At 43.9% G+C, this 17,434-nt stretch overlaps 1 protein-coding gene across 4 annotated transcripts in view; it reads right to left on the bottom strand.

The window, feature by feature from the left end:
• DSCAM (DS cell adhesion molecule) overlaps nt 1–17,434 on the bottom strand; it is a 587,331-nt gene that overhangs the window by 223,258 nt on the left and 346,639 nt on the right. For all 4 annotated transcript variants that reach the window (XM_075593710.1, XM_075593712.1, XM_075593711.1 and 1 more), the window contains exon 11: nt 11,340–11,513. In XM_075593710.1, the coding sequence (XP_075449825.1) occupies nt 11,340–11,513 (174 nt within the window). The remainder of the gene's footprint in view (nt 1–11,339; nt 11,514–17,434) is intronic.

Here is a 17,434-nt window from a genome sequence, read left to right as displayed (position 1 = left end):
TGACCTGAATGGCAGTCACCGCCAGGTCCGGAGCGATATCTTGCCTCATGCTTTGATGACTCCTGGCCAGGGCTATGCAAATATTGTGTCTGCAAATGAGATGAATCTTTCTCCCAATATAGGAATGCATAGTTCTTCCCGAATACGGCAGTAATTCCGCAGAACATCGCCGCCATCAAATATTTAAATAATGCCAACATTTTAGCAGCTACCGTATATCAACCTTTGGTGAATCTAGGTGAATATGCGGATAAACCATAATGTTTCTTGAAGCGTTGTAGTGCTGCACGTGCAAGGAACACAAGAGTTGCAATGCGTTGGCGGCACATCTGGAATTGAAGAGATTATTTTTGGAAGATTTCAGTGGACATGGGTATAAAACTGATATCCATGTAACTGCAACACTGCAGGGTTTCGTTTTTTAATTAGGGATGAATCTCCGGGAAGCGCAGGGATATGTGAAAACAAAAATGTATATAGATAGTGCAATATTGCTGTGACAAATTAAATAAATTGGCTGATCTAATGCAGATGTACTCACAAGTGTGAGAAGGTTAAAGGCACATAAAGGTATCTTTCCCAGAGTATGGATGTCACACTGTATTCAGGAAATCAATCTCAGCCCCATATAGAATCCAAGAGACCTTAGAAAAGAAGACTGGACATAGCGCAGACTGTATACCAGGAATTTATAAAAGGTAAGTGAAAGGTATTACACTCACATGATTTCAAAAGTTTAAAAGCATTTTGATCACACGTAGTGGATCTCAGCAGCCGGATAGATGGTGTATCTGGTTCCCCTCCTTCCGTGGCGTGCGTGTCACTGGTTTGCGTTCCAACTGCACAGGAAATTATGTCATCGGCTTCCAGGGGTTCCGGCCAGTAGTACAAACGTCACTCTACGCGTTTCATCTCATCGATTTCATCGAAACGCGTAGAGTGTGACATCCATACTCTGGGAAAGATACCTTTATGTGCCTTTATCCTTCTCACACTTGTGAGTACATCTGCATTAGATCAGCCAATTTATTTAATTTATCACAGCAATATTGCACTATCTATATACATTTTTGTTTTCACATATCCCTGCGCTTCCCGGAGATTCATCCCTACTTCTCAACACGAGGACTGACAGAGCAATCCTCACCGGGTCATAGCAGCACCTGTTTTATGTGTTTGCATAAGTATCACCTTTTGATTATTATTATCACTACGATTATATGTATAGCTAATATTTTTATATAGAGCGCCACTATTAGATAAGTTTCCTTTTTCACTTTCGTTTTTTAATTGCCTGTAACACGATACTCTATAACATGTGAAGAGACATCATACAGTATGTACATGTAACTAAACATTCAATGAGTGCATCATGTAACTTTCATTACAGCAGAAGCGTGGGAGTTAAATAACCATGAAATCAGTTTCTTCCAGATAAGAATTTTTTTAACAGTCTACACTTTAAACTCCGGATCTCAGTGCTGTCTTTCACCAAGAAGATTAAGGTATTTCACAGTCTTCCCACTTCAAGGAGCCTTTGTAGTGTTAAGCAAAACAGCTTGCCATTGAGTACAGTCAGTTTAGTTAAACTTTGTTAAATATTTAATATGAAAGATGTGTGACCTCGCTTAGATTTCAGGCTGTGCTCTTCTGTATTCATACAGGAATACATTTTCTGACGATTTATTAGAAGAAAGAAGGGAATAGGGGAATGTAGATTTTTGCGCATATTTGCACAAGTGCAGGCTTCACATTTTTTACATTTTTTTTTTTATTATTTAGCGAGGATTAAAATACAGAGGGCGCTCAAGGTTGGCAGAATTCAATGGTGAATATCATACACGTCAAGGCTTTAAATAAATCAGACAGAACGAACCCAAGTTTTTTAACTATTTCAATTCTGGAGCAACCTATAAAAATAAGTCAACAGAATACTGTCCGTAATGGAATAATATTGCCTGGCTTACAATGTAATGCTTTGGAACTTTGGCACAACGGATACAAATACTTTCACAAGGCCATGTGGCTCTAGCACTGAGTTTTGCCACTGTATTCCATGACATTGAACTTGAACGAAGGCTGGTGAATTACACAACATTCCTGTAATGACTTATAGGCATATTTCCTGGGTGAGGTTTGAAAATGTAGAGAACAACATGTTACAGTGGTGAGATGTCAGGGAAACAAAACCCTGCCAATCACACTACACCAGGGGTGGCCAACGCCAGTCCTCAAGGGCCATCAACAGGTCAGGTTTTCAGGATATCCCTGCTTCAGCACAGGTGGCTCAATCAGTGGCTCGGTCTTCAGCTTCAGCACAGGTGGCTCCATCAGTGGCTCAGTCTTTGACTGATGGAGCCACCTGTGCTGAAGCAGGGATATCCTGAAAACCTGACCTGTTGGTGGTCCTTGAGGACTGGAGTTGGCAACACCTGCACTACACAATTAACTTCTAACCGTACTGTACTTCAAAGTCGCAGTTACACTAAGCAGCAAACTGCAAATATAGTGGGTATGTGTTGTAAGCCTATATGCGTGGTTCACGTTCATTATCTGCACATACTGTAAGAGCACGCTTACTGCATCATTTTAATGCATTTATTCAAATGTATCACAACCATGGATTCCGCGACACGGGGACGAATTTGCAGAATCCAATCAGCGGTTTCAGCGATCCATCGGCGGATTCTTAAGAATCCACCAATGAGTTGCTGAATCCGCAGATTGAATTCAACAAATCCGTCAACGGATTGCATCCAATGGTGGATTTTGATGAATCCGCGCAGATTAAACCCCACCAAATCCGTCCGCGGATGTTACACCGCAAAATGGATTTGGGGGGGATAATGCAAGAAAATTCGGGAAACGGATTTGGGTGGGTTCACTTATCTCTACCCACGGTGTGCTACTATTTTACAATATAAGATAAAACAATAGGTAACAATATCCCTGCAAGCATACAGTATGTGCAACTCCCACCTAAAATCCTAATTTACACAATGGGCCGGAGAATAAATACAAAATATATTTAGTGGGAAGGCTAGAAAAAGTTCTGTCTATCTGCCATTATTGGTTATTTTCCTAGTGAAGTTAAACTACAAAGTAACATCTTTAAAAGCTAATTGGTAATGAAAAGGACTTAATTTGGTCTGTTTCACGTGGCTATTGACAGTTTGAGTTTCATGTAGTAGAAATGTATGTTACCTCTGTCAGGATTCTTATCTGATCCCTTTCACCTAATGTTGCTCATCTCATACTGTATGTTTAATGCTAGGCTGTTAACACCATGAATCTGCTTGTTAGCCATTTGCCAAGTTTAATTGTGCAAACTAGCCCTGATTAACATCAGGTGATATGCTTGAATTATTTACTCATCATTTGACATCAACTTTACAACTCTACCTACAGTACCAACAGCAGTCTTCCGGCAGCCCTGGAACCCTGTATTTAATCCCTTTCAGCTATAGAGAAGTACGGTACACAGCCTTGCCTTTGCTATCTATGTTTCTGATAATGAACCTGCTACGTACCTCAATTCTGTTCATGTAAATGTTTCTCTATCAACTACACACTTCTCCCTCCTGGTTCACACCCAGTGTAATCACACACCCTGGACTTCTGAAAAGCCTTGCATCATTTACAGAATGTTGGTGGAGAGCTCTGAAAACCCAGCAAACCAACCACCGCTCATTGTAACACCTACAGTATGGCAAACATCGCAGCTTTGCAGCCTACAATTATCCAAATGTCTATTTATATTGTTACTCTCTTTAACAGTGGCTATTGAGCTCAACAGGGTCCCAAGTAACGGATCCAAAGAAAAATCCCCTATGTGCACCCTTAAGTAAATAATCTGTTACTCTATGATATTATGGCTGAGCGTTAGGTCACATGTTTGAGAAATTGAACTCAACCCAGGCCCTCCCTTTTCAACTCTGTCCCATACCCCTATGACATTTCCAAAAGGGCTATTGTCTTTATTTAATATTCGTAGCCTGCTGCCCAAACTAGATGAACTAAGGACATCGCTAACTCCTAAAATTCTTGATTAATCTATCTCCATTCAGGGACACTCCATTTTTAGGAAAGATAGGTCAACGAGAGGAGGAGAGATGTGTTATTTTACACTCAAGACTCATTATTTATGCTGCTAAATTTTAAATCCTAGTTGCTCAAATATGCCTCCCCTTCTCTAAAACTATTCTTATTGCTGGCATCTAGTGCCCCTATAAAATCCCTGACTGATATGACTCACTTTCTTGGCACAATTTACTCACAGATTGGCAAGAGTGAGCTGTGCTTGGCGATTTCAACCTCCTTCAAATACTTTCTGTACAAGCTACCAGGCTATCTGAACAAGCTCCTCACCCCTACCACACGCGTTTATCTAAAAGAGAAAATATAGGGAGGCGCAAAAGTAGGCAATGATGATTGATCAATTTTATGATAGGAAATGACTGAGGAATATAAAAATAAAACAATACAGTGCAAGGACGCAAAAATTTAGTAAAATGTATGACACAGAGGCAACTTAGCTGAGAACTGTTATTGTCTGTAGTAGTGGTAAGTCAGAACACTGCGATCCTTTCACAAGGCTCCTAGCCATCAGTCTGGAAGCGCTGGATAGGAACAGGGATAGATGTAATGGGCTGCTGATGTTCACCGCGCTGCTCTGCGTTCTTTCCGTGAAAGCGTCTCCTGCAGAGAACCTCCTCCATTGGTACACTTCCACTCCGGTAGCTGCTGCGGCTGGCTGGTGTGCCCAAATCCACTCCTTCGATCCTGGCGCTAGTGTCGACACGTGGCACGGGTTTCCTGGTGTGACGTCGCTTCCGGATGTGACGAAAGCACCCTTCCCGGCAGGCTAGACTCCTCTGTCAGATCAGTGTAGCAAGGCGAACAACCTCCGTCTCAGTCTCTCAAGCCTCTGTTGCCTGTGTGATCGTGACCTATTAGCTCCTCCTCCTACGCGTTTCACCAATCAGGTTGGCTTCGTCACACACATTTATCACCTGAGATCTGACTCCAAAACACTTTTCACGGTTCCAAAGTTCCACAAAGAAATCTCGTCGCTCTTCCTTCTGTTTCCGTGCACCTCACGTCTGGAATAACTTACCAGAGACTCCTCTCAAAGCCGCCACCAGTTTAAGTTCTTTCAAGATTTCAGCTGTCTCACAATTTAATCTGATGTGTAACTGTTACATACTGTGTGCCCATAACACTTATTGTCTCTAACTGTACATGAAACATCTGTAAATATAACATATAATCGCGGTCACTTCAGGACATATTGTTCCAAAGCGGTGCTAAGCCATGTGACACCTTACAGTTCCATCATGCCACATTCAAGTAAATGGTCGATAAGGGGTCTTGTGGTGCCTTACGTTGTCTTATTGCTTAACACTACTGTAAGGCTCTTCATTTTTAATCTGTTACATTTTCACGAGGTTTGAGTTTTTATTACAAATGTACGATCATGAAATAAAACCAAGGCTCTTGTGACTTTCTGTACAATATACTGTCATTTAGTTTGTAGCCGTGGCTGCCATTTGGGTTTTAATATAATTGGTGACTGGCGTCTAATCTTTAGTTGCTGAGCAAGAGAAAAGATGGTAAGTCCCATGGCCCAATTCTGACGTTTCAACCACCATCCTTACCAAAAACTGTAAGCTTTGTGTTTAATCTGTAGATGTTACTTTAGGCCAAGTCCATAGTGCCTTCGCCCGTGTGGAGGTGTGCGCGGCGGTGACGTCACCCGCTTGAAGCAGGTGCGTTTTTTGGCCGTGGTGCACACGCTGTCCGTGGACATGTCTAGGGCCCCAGAGGGTCTTAATCTGGTTTTCTCCACCAAGATTAGGTCCTGGCATTTTACCTCAAGCTCCTGTCCTTATAGACTGGATAGTGCAGCTGTGTAATTAACATTTTACAGTAGTTAATTGTTTCAGGAAAAACGATTGCAGACAAATAGGATGAATATAGCCTCTGTTCCAATTTTCCGCAGTTCAAACATTACTCCAGCCTTTCTTCTCAGCAGTAATGGTACAGAATATTTAAACTAGGAATCCTGGACAAAACTAGATAAATACACCTTATAATGATTAGGACCAGGTCTAACCAACGTAAATGGGCTAATAAGGTAGATATTTAGGTTTGCCTTCCATTTCCTGACAGGCAGCATAGAGGGACAAAATATTAACGTCCTGCTCTTTGCTCAGGGCAGGCACAGTAACCCTCCACCAGCACCCAAATAAACACACCCCATGAGCTTTGGAGAAAACAACGCATACATAACCTGACATAAAAACAACAGGTCTTCGGCAGAAATATGCAAAGGAGTATAGGGTATATAAAGTGTAGTACGCTGAGCTTTCTCTACCTCAGTGGAAGTAATGTATTAGGGAGCTGCAATAAGAATATTGTACCGCCAAGCCTGGTTTTAGGCTACTTAGTATTCCATGCATACAGGTCTATTTCTTGGTAAGGTGGCAAGCTCAGTGCAAGCACGAGGAAGTACTCCTTTACAGACAGATTAGTGGGTCCATGGAAAAGTCTCGCCTAGCAGAGGTGACGGAGTTTAATTATGTAAAGTAATTCAAAGCTGCTCAGGCTAGACACAAGAGTATCCTAAATATGGGTCAAGGACAGGGGAACCATTCGTTTGGAGATCTTGTAGCAAATAGGAAATGGGAAAAGTTATGGGTTTTTTTTACTATTCATTTCTAGGCTTCCATGTGACAAGTCTGTTTAGTTTCTGCTTTGCCAACCAGACAGAATATGATTTATTGCCACCTTTTTATGCACCATCCCCTAGGTGTAAAGTACAAAGAAAGCCTTGAGTTCAACCCAAACCCGACATTGTATCCGCAGCAAAACATTTTGAATACAAATGCGTTGTGAAAAAAAATAAATGTTCTTCCCTATTTGTGTCAGCCAGAGAACAGCCTGCAGTGCATTTCATCTCTCTGCCTCCTTTCTGCTGCCTGTTCTAAGGCAAAGGAGAACAGTGAGGGTGACCTTGCAGAGCTTGATATACACATTATGCACGATCAATTAATGACTACCAGAGGGAGCTTCACTGCTGGAATGCGTCAGGCTCCCAGATACCAGTGTGATAGGGGACAAGAACTGGTTCATGGGTCCCCAGGGCAGACAAAGCCTGTGGAAAAAAAAGGCAAGGCCATTGCAAGAATGAGTAAGAAGACAGGAGGAAATACAATCTTGAAGATTTATAAAATGAATATATTTTCATGGCAATTATTACTGCTATAAATGCTATTTTTGTTACTCATGCAGGCATCCCTTTTATTCTTGTTCTGTAATGCTGCAGGGTCCTTAGTAAAGTATATTTGAATTGCAAAGTTCCTAATTCTCAATGTATAATACTTTATCTTCTGTGTTAAGAAAGTCATGGAAAAGCACTCTCCGTTTAACACTGGATCTGGTATGTTGTTTGCTGTGTCGTTATTTGGCTTGTCATATGCAGACTCAGAAGAGACAGTCCAAATGGTATGACTCCTTTCCGGAGTCACAGTTATTGGCTTGAGGGCAAGTCCATCAGTGCTTGAATGTGTCATGCAGAGTAGATTCACCCCCGAATTCCACCAGGAGGCAGCGTGCATACATAACAGTATACACAAGGGGTGTTACAATTACATTGATCACAGATGTAGCAAGACTCCCTGTACCTGGTGCTGAGAATGAACAAGCAAAAGTCCACAGTGTCTGCTGAAATGGAACTGTAGGGCGTCCATGCTTTGCTAATGGGTACTCCCGCAGCGATAATCCTTTGGTGCCGTGACCATGTTTGGCAGCGGCACAGAAGACAGTTTGGATTACTACATCTGTAGGTTCTCATATTGTAGAAACGGAATGGGCCAGATTCGCCAAAAGGGTTTTTACGATACAGCACTGCTTAGTAAAAGTGGCCGACATTGCATTTTACAGATACTTTGAAATCCTTGACCAGATAGTTAGCTGTTTGTACATAGTGCGCGTGCCAGTGTGTAAATGTGTATCTGTATGTAGCCCCTCTTCCCGGGGCCAATCGCAGATTGGGCCCCCCTCTGTACTAGGGTCTGGCTACGTGTGTCTGGGTGGTGCATACCTGCTGGCAACAGGAGGGCCTGAGTCTCCCGCGATGGTATGGGGGATAACAGGACCAGGTTACTGGGGTGGATGCCTCCGTCTTTACTCAGTGGTGCAGCGCCTCCATCTTGTTCAAAAAACCTTACATGCAACAATATCTAATTTTCAAATTGCTCCAATACAATATATGATAACCGACAAAGTAATTTTCTAAGACGTACAATTCTGTAGTAACCATGTATTTAGAAAATATTAATTTGTCAATATCTCTATGTGGTATCTGTCATTTTATTGTGAGGTTGTTATTCCATGAACAATGTCCTGTGAAGAACAATTGAACACTATGACAAATGCAACTACAGATGCCGCAAACGCTATGGCCTCAGCTGGCATGCGCCAGTGGGTACAGAAGCCCTGTTGACCCACCTGCACGCATCTAATTCAGACACAATGGCATCTGCTCCCGCAGGTGCGTTGTGTGTGCTGCGCTGCAATAACTGCTAAATCTGTATATTAACCATTTGAGTGCACCAAGACGTAGCTACGCCATGGGTTTTGGCGCCCCATGACGCAGCAGCTACGTTAACGAAAGGTGCACGTTCGCTTAGGGGAGATTGCTTCTTGTGCTTTCACACGATCTGCAATGATGGCGGAAAGAAGGGAGAATGAACACTCCCCTTCCGTCATCAGTAATGAACCAAAGGCTTGATTATGCAGATTTCCCCAGCAGGGCTTTTTTTGCCACGGACATAATAAATGGTTCAATTATATGCCCCTTTCCTCTGGTTACACAGCCCCTCCAAGTGCAAAAATGGGAGCCAATGAAACTAAAATGCTTCATGTAATGTACGTAGAACTAAAACTATTATAAAGATTATAAATAGTATAGTACTAGTGTAACCCAGCCTAATTTATTTCCCATTCCTATAGTGCAGGGGTGGCCAACTCCCGTCCTCAAGGACCACCAACAGGCCAGGTGTTAAGGATATCCCTGCTTCAGCACAGGTGGCTCAATCAGTCCCTGCGTCAGCACAAGTGGCTCAATCAGAGGCTCAGTCAAAGACTTTTGAAAGTCTTTGACTGAGCCTCTGATTGAGCCACCTGTGCTGAAGCAGGGATATCCTGAAAACATGACCTGTTGGTGGCCCTTGAGGACTGGAGTTGGCCACCCCTGCTTTAGTGTGACATTACTGGGTGAAGAGCAGGACATGCCTTCTCTTTCCATAGGCTAAATGGGATTTGATGGCCCTTTCCCCCTATTCTTCATCTTCTTATAAGGAGTGGGAGTGCAAATGACATAGAATTGATTACAGAATATATTTTCATTGTGAGCCAAGTGGTTATATCCCTCTCGTGTCTTTGCCTCTGTATTCTAGATCATCCCACAGCTTTATTATGGCAGGCTCTTCAACATGAGATTTCAACTGCAAGGTAGTAGTGCAAGCCCAGCATGTAAGGTAATTAAGCTGCTGTTCACATTTGTATATCTTTATCTGTCACAGGATTAATTTCTACAAAAACTCCTGAAAGTCGATTCTAAATAGTCAACGAGATATGGTACATTTTTTTTTTCTACACAAAAGTATTTGAAATCCATATGAACGTTTAACCGAAATCGCAAATATCTTGATCTAGATGATCTGTACAGACTCACTCGTTTATTTGTCGCGTAATAAAGTTTTTAAAAAAATAAATGTTTTTATTAATTTTATCTGGCATGTAATATAAACATAAAATAGAGTGATATAACAAGAAATGGGGGGGGGGAGCAGCACTCAAATGAGAAAAATAAAGTCAAATGCCAAATATGTTATAAAGAAATGTTACTGGGATATTGCCACAATATGACCACACAATATGTATATTCTTTGAGTGCTGTTGAAACCATATACTTTCTGTATAAAATAGAGTGATGTATATGTGGCCCTCCCTGCCCGGCTTCTAGGGAGGTTACGTCGGTGTGTTATGTATGGCTTCTCCACACAGGTTACCTTGGCTCAGGGTGCTGGTACCAGGCGGCTGGGCGATGAGGTAGCAAGGTTGTAGAATAATTGGCGCCAGGAACTTTTGTAGTACAACTGTCATTTATTCATGTCCCCAATCACAGGGACTGTTCATTCACGTTAACAATGTGCCAGGAGAAGGGGGTTATCCCCGAAACGTTGCCCCCTCTATCTTTCATTTTTTACAGCCTCCATTTTTTCCTTACTGTATCCCTCACCCTCCCTGTTCCCCCCTCCTCCCCTCCATACGTCCGATTCCCTCCCCTTGTTTTCACCATTCCTTATCCTCCATTGCACCCCTTCGCCTTAAGGTGTCAGCTAACCCCCAGAGTAATTAATACCTCCCTTTTCACTTTTACTCCCACAACCCCCAGTGTGTATATTCTCATGGTATGATACATTTTCATATTAAATCTCCTTATTTGGTCATCATCTGATCATTCCATTATTGAGTGCTGGGAACTACGTGTTTGCTAATGTTAACAACGTTGTACTGGATTTTATAGTACACATACATGAATACTGTTCTTCCATCAGTGCCCACTCAACACTCAAATGAAGATACTTTGACTTAGTTGCTCAAAGTGTGGGATCCGGTCCTCCTTGTTGCTTCAGAACCATCACCGGGTATTAATCTGATTACTCTGGGCCCCTACAGGAATACTAGAGGGTCTTTTCTTACTTGACCCAATACCTTTTGCCTGTTTGGGAACTGCCACTTCCATACACTAATGAGGAATATTAGTGCCGATCCGCAGGTACAGCTGATCCGCCAACACCCACTTTCCTGAGGCCCTCTATGGCGTGTCGTAATCTTTTTCATTACTTATTCAGGGGCCATTCCTTCATTCAGGGATCCTAAATTAATGGGTACTGTCCCTACGTACAACATAATAAAAAAGTTCTATACTATTACTTTATAAATATTACAGATCTACTCTCCCCGAGGCTCCTCTCCTCTTGTCCTCCTGGAATCTAACCATCTAGAATATTCCTTCCTCCTTAAATAGATTGCGAGAGACAGCAAGAGACACAGAGATACTGTATTTGTGAACCCAGTCAGAAAGTTCACACATCTCTAGATATGGGCAGTTCATCTGAATTTATTATATTTGAAAGAAAAATTGTTCACTGGAAAATATGTTCACGTGAACGAGGTGCATAAAAGCAAGGAAGAATCCCACTTCCCCAATATTCCTGGCTACAAAAGTAATACCTGGACAGCAAGAAGTAAATGTTTTCAGTTCTTACTTTTAACCGTGAGATACATGGACTTGCTGACGTCCGCGCCCACATCATTGCTGACCTTGCAGAGGTAGTATCCGCTATCTTCCTCCAGAACGTGCTTAATGAGCAAAGAGCCGTTAGTGAGAAGCTGTATACGGCCATTCAAAGCAATAGGCTGGAACTGGGGCACTCCGGCACCTGGAATAACAAGGGGGTGGGGGGGAGACACACCAATTTGTCGGGGAGAAAAATCAAATGGGGATAATATACAGGTGTGGTTCAAACTAAACATTCATTATAAATCTTGTTATTGTGTGCTCATATCTTTGGACTCGTGTCGGTCTGAAATGTTGGAGGACTTTGCCACATCCAGTAGGTACTAGTCAGACATTTTTTTTGCCTCCGGATTATAGAATTGTTTTTCGATGTGAGAGAGTGGGGATGTCTTTTTAAAACGGGGGAAATCTTACTGGGAAAGGCAATAATCTTGTATTTTTCTGATGTTAATTTATATCAATATCAAACAATATAACATTTCTAGTGATTAAACATATGCAAAATGTACGATAGATAATTACATGTAAATCGTGTTGCACATCTTTATTCAGGGCAGATAAAATAGAATATTTAAATGTTAGAAAATACAAAAATCCAGGTAAAGAATTTTTTTTAATTATAATTATTATTATTAAGAAACAAACAATGAAATGGAAATCTTTTGAGCGACTCAAATGCATCTGTGTGATCAGGAACCCAAACTCACTTTAACATTAGATGAGATTGCAAAAAGCTCAGTTGAGGTGAGCATGCATACGGTTGCCAGGTGGCTCCTCCAAAAATACTAGACACAATGGTGAAAGGTGCGACGCGCTTGAGAAAAGTCGGTGGGAAGGTGTGCTATTTATAAATGATCGGACCGTTGCATTATTATTATTTGCACCATTTCATATTCTGTATTCTGGGGTCTGGAAAAAGAGCCTCCTCCCCAAAAACATTACGAAATAGAATATGAAATGGTGCAAATTGGTGCATACTTGGAGTGAAATTTAGAAAACAATGCGTATTGGCGAGCAATACTGATCTTAATGCTGCTCTCCCACAAATTCTAAGATTGTTGCACACCTCTTCATCCTATCACCCCCTCCCCTCATCCTCTCACCCACCCCTTCTCAATACACACACCCTCCCCTCTATCCACTCCATGCGGTTTCCTCCTCTTCTTGGCCCCACCCCCAGGTTCCTGACACCACCTCCTGATTTCCTGCATTACCCGGCAGCAGCCAATCAGCATCCAAGCAGGTCAGGTCACTAAATCCAGAGAGGTAATAACGGGCACATACAATACATGTCCGGTATTACCGCTCATTTTTTACTGGAGTGTGTCCAAATACCTGACACCTGGCAACCCTAATTCATACATTTTATGTATGCACAATTCACGTACTTAAAATGCGTCAACAGGAATATTTTCCAAGATTCAAGAACTCTGTTTATGAGAAACTACGCGGGATTAAAGATTAAGGCCCATGGTATTTCCAAACTTTTGACAATAATGTCGATCCATAACACTCAGATCACAGTTTTAAAATGTGATTTTTATGGTCTAGTTTAAATTCTAGATAAAGAATATTAGACTACTGTAGATCTGGGCACATTATAATGTTATACACAAAGTAGAAAAGTGTTCAATCACACACCAATCCAGATTTTTTTGGTATGCAGTGTCACATTGGTTTGTGGACTTACAATTCTGTTCCCTCCTAGTGACTTTACCAATATGACTGGCTCATTGTCTCCCTCTGGTGGAGCTTTGCAGACAGCACCGCTCTGCTTTATACCTTCATCTTTCCTGTCTCTGAACCGGGACACAGCGGAATCATGATGTTATGGGTTTTTATTGCTGACACTATTCCAATATTTGTTCGTTTTTTTTGTGTGCCAGAAGATAGCACAAAAACGTAAGATCTCGGAAATCATGATTTCCCAGCGGTGGGAGACTGTAGATTGGCCCAGAGGAAACCCGCTGTTCAGGTCATTTTAAATAAATGAGGGAAAAGCTTTAAAGGTTTGTGATTGAGGCTCCGATACCAAATGAACCTGCATTATGGACGTAAAGTTGTAGCCAACATTACTGCAGCCGCTGATCATGCAGAATATCCCAGACTACCCAACCATAAAGTGGAAGCCGGTGCTGTATCTGTGCTCGTAAATTCAATAACACAACTTTGTTACTGACATTGAAAGAACACTCTTAACCAAGCATTGTTATAAGTACGTACGTATAACCGGTGTTCCTCGCCACCCGACAGGAGATCTCATGGTTACACGGTGTTGTGGTGCTCACCTGCACGTTTACAGAAGGCCCTGAGCTTACGCCGATGTTAGTTGGGAATCAACAGGCCAGGCTTTTGGTGATCCGCAGCTCTCTTCTCCTTTGGTACAGCGCCTCCATTCCAACAGGGCCTATTGCAGATAGGTGCAGTCACCTGTAGAAAACATCTCGCCCTCCCCCTGACAGACTGCAGCCTCAGGTAGGAGTATAAAACAGGTAATTGGTTCTTTATTCTTCACACAGGAGTACACAGCATACATCACAGCCCACTCTTCTCTCTTTGGTCCCTGGACTCAACCCCCAGGGCTTGAGGCCCCAAAGGTCTATCCCAATATCCCACACTCCTTGGTGGAGCAGGGAGGGAAGGCCTGGAACCAGGTCTCTGGTCCAGGATAAAGTGCACTCCTCTCCCCCAGAGGGGAGAGGATAGAACACACCTCTCTCACTGAGTGAGACACAGAGAGACACTAAATGTGGCTGCAGCCCCTTTATGTTACAAGGGGAGGGTCCCAGGTCTGAGCCCCAATTGTGGGCAGTACCTAGCCCTTGGGCCCACACCCCCTGTCACTCAAGGGAGATGTTTACTGCAGCAAGGACATAGATTTAACCCCAACACTGCCTGCGCTGGTACCAGGGCTTACGTGTTAGGCAGGGAAATTAGTAGCCCAGGGGATAACCTGGCTACATGCTCCCCCTGGTGGAACTCTCACGACATCGCTGAGACATCCAATTACATACCATCCTAATAGGAGAACAGAGAAAAATAACTTGGAACAGTGCATTAACATAGAACACATGGGTACAGATAGATTCTTCCTATGATGAAGATCTACACCCCTCAGTAGTAGTGCTTGGGATCAGGCTTGCAAACCTTTCTGCCCTCACTATCCGGTACGGTGACCGAATAACACCGCTTCTGGCCATTCTCTGAGATATACTCAACCCTGTCCAGATAAACGTTGCTGCCTACTTTCCAGACATTCATTAGGTAGGAAACCTTTTCATTGTTATAATAATACGCCACTACACAGCGGGAAGCTAGATAGTCTAACACAGCCTCTCTCAGCCATTCCTCCCTATGGGCCTCTGCCTCTCTCATAAGGGGTTCAGGAACATAAGGGTAATCGTAACCTTGTGACTTCCTATAATGTTGGACCACTATACGATCCACCCTGCTATTTTTGATTACGTTCTGCCCACCAGCTTGCACTAGCAGCACCCAAAATAGTGGCTTGGACACTGGGATCTCTTTTTTGACGACCTCCAGCCCTGAAGGTGTTACCATCCCTAGCCCTATGTCCTTAATACTGCACCGACACACTTTATTCGAGCAAATACCCAGTATGTACCTGGCAGATACCTGGAATGTGCCGCTCCTCACCTCTGACAAGCCCCGTTGCGTTTGCCTTCCCAGCCTGGGTTCATGCCTGGCTGACGGGCGGCTGATCTGTTAAATGATAATGATTAGGATTTAATAGGCTGCAATGCTTCGCGTGTCTACCAGATGGCATAAATTCATGAATTGTAATGCAGTATATATATATATATATACTGTGCAGTATTGCAGTCAGCGGGAATAAAATGCTTCAATCCCTGCCTGGAAAATACCTCAATGCACTCGGGCAGAAACCTCAATACACCCGGGTATACCCGAATTCGTGGGACTAGCCGAGCTCGAATAAAGTGTGTCGCCAGTGTATGATCCCTAATGATCTCTGCTGTTTCTTCTGGGGTAAACTCTCCCTCATCCCACCAGTGATCCACCGTGTTACCTTCAATTAACAGGAACCTAGTCCTATTCATGTGCGGCACATATCCTTGAAACAAGGGTTCCCACCAGGGTAATACTTTCTTGGTACTAGGGCTAGGCATCTCAATACATTCTTCCTGCATTGAACCCGCAATAGATGGTCTACAACTACTAGATTTACAGGAACCTTCCAGTGAAGACATTGTATAATCGGACAACCCACCCATAGGCACATCATCATCATCATCAAACCCCTCTCACACAATATTGTCCTGGGTAGGTGTTTGCATAATGTCAGTGTCCTGGATAACATTCAGTAAGGCTTTACCCTCAGAATCATGTCCCAATGCCTTAGAGGCCTGCTGCCTGCCTCGGCCCATCACCGTCAATACCTTGTTAGGGGTAGGGTCCTTGGCAGCATGTCTGTCCATGGCTTTGCCTCGGGCACGGCACTGCTTAAGAAAATGGGCAGCCTCGGCCTTACTGACTGGAGGTCACGACTTCCGCTCCGGCTGCCGAGGTCGGGATGACGACTTCCGGTTTCACCGGAAAGGTGGCAGCGTCGTCTGGAAAAGAAGAAGTACCGTCTGGTACCTCCAAGATGGACGCCTCAGCAGGAACCAGCTGGGCCGAAGCACCCTCGACAGTCAGGTAGGCCGTTGTCATCGCCGGAACCTGTGGATCTCAACGGTCTGCGGGCTGTTGTCGTCTCATGGGACTCCCGGCTGGGAGCAGGCACCTCCGATGCCTCGCAAAGTTCGTCCGAGTTCCCGGACGTTTTCTGCTCTGGTGGGGCCGCCTCCGATGATGTCACAGATGGTTGTCGGAGCTCCTTCTCGCACTGCGCGACAGTTCTCACCACTGCAGGTACAATATGGCGACACTCCTGCAGGAGTACAGCGATGGAGCCTCCAGCCTCTATCTCCTCCAGCACCGCGTCGGACATTTTGGTGAGTAGCTTCCGACAGGACGCCATGCTCATTACCCGAGAATCAGGTAAGGGCTTTTCAGATGCCACGGTAGTCGAAGACGACCTTGGGGGCATCAGTATGGCACCGGTAGTAGCTCGCAGGTAGTGTGCCCACGCTTGCTCCACTAAGGAGGGTGAAAAAGGTCAATTCTCCCGAGCATTTCCTCAGGTATCTCGCACACATAGCCACATATGGGATTAGGATTGGGGCCGCGTCTTTCCTCCAGGGACAAGGGAATCCGCACCTCTTGCAGCGGGACTTCACTGATAGTTCCCCGCCTGGGTAATCCCATTGTGCACATACACACTGTAGAAAGTCCTCCCCGTTGAGCTATACCAACAGGATACCTCCTTGTAGTGTGTACAAGGGAGCAGCTTTCTCAGCCATATTAGTGATGGTAACAGGATCAGTCTCAAGTAGCTCTGTCTCCTTTGAGTCACCACGTGCACTGAGGGTGCGGTAGCTTGTGTCCGGCTACGCCCCTACTAGTGACACAAAGTGATCAATTTGCTCAGTGCCTTCTCCCACTCGTGGAACCAGGAGTCCAGGCACTAAAAGGTGGGCGCGGCTCCAGCTTTCGCGCCAAGCTCAGCACATTACAGGGAGCAGCTTCAGCTTTCGCACCGAGCCCTGCACAACTCTTGCCTCGCAAAGCTTACCACGCGGTTCTCCCGTTTTGACGGAAAACGAAAACGCTAGAGTAATGCATTGTATTGGCGGAGATTCTGGCTTCCCAAATTTCGAGAGCCCCCCTGGAACGCTACCCGCACATACTGTGAGCACTACAGGTGGATAGATATGTTGTAGTCCCCATCAGCCGATTCTGGTCCCCTTAAACCCCAGCAATCCCAGATACCCTACACATAATCCTTCTTACAATGGCCCTGATACGGTGTTTAACACGCACCTCACAGCCCGGCTTAAAGTTGGATATTCATTTGATGGTTTCTGGTTCCTCGGATCCCAAGAGCCCCCAGGTACACCACCCATAATTCCTCTTGCAATCACCCTGATACTGTGTTTTTCAGACACCTCTCAGTTTTGGCATAATTGGAGAAAACTCTAT

This window comes from Ascaphus truei, chromosome 3 (assembly GCF_040206685.1).
Source record: "Ascaphus truei isolate aAscTru1 chromosome 3, aAscTru1.hap1, whole genome shotgun sequence".
Taxonomy (NCBI): Eukaryota; Metazoa; Chordata; class Amphibia; order Anura; family Ascaphidae; genus Ascaphus; species Ascaphus truei.
The sequence above is the reverse complement of the archived record's forward strand: the minus strand, read 5'-3'. Positions and strand labels throughout refer to the sequence as shown.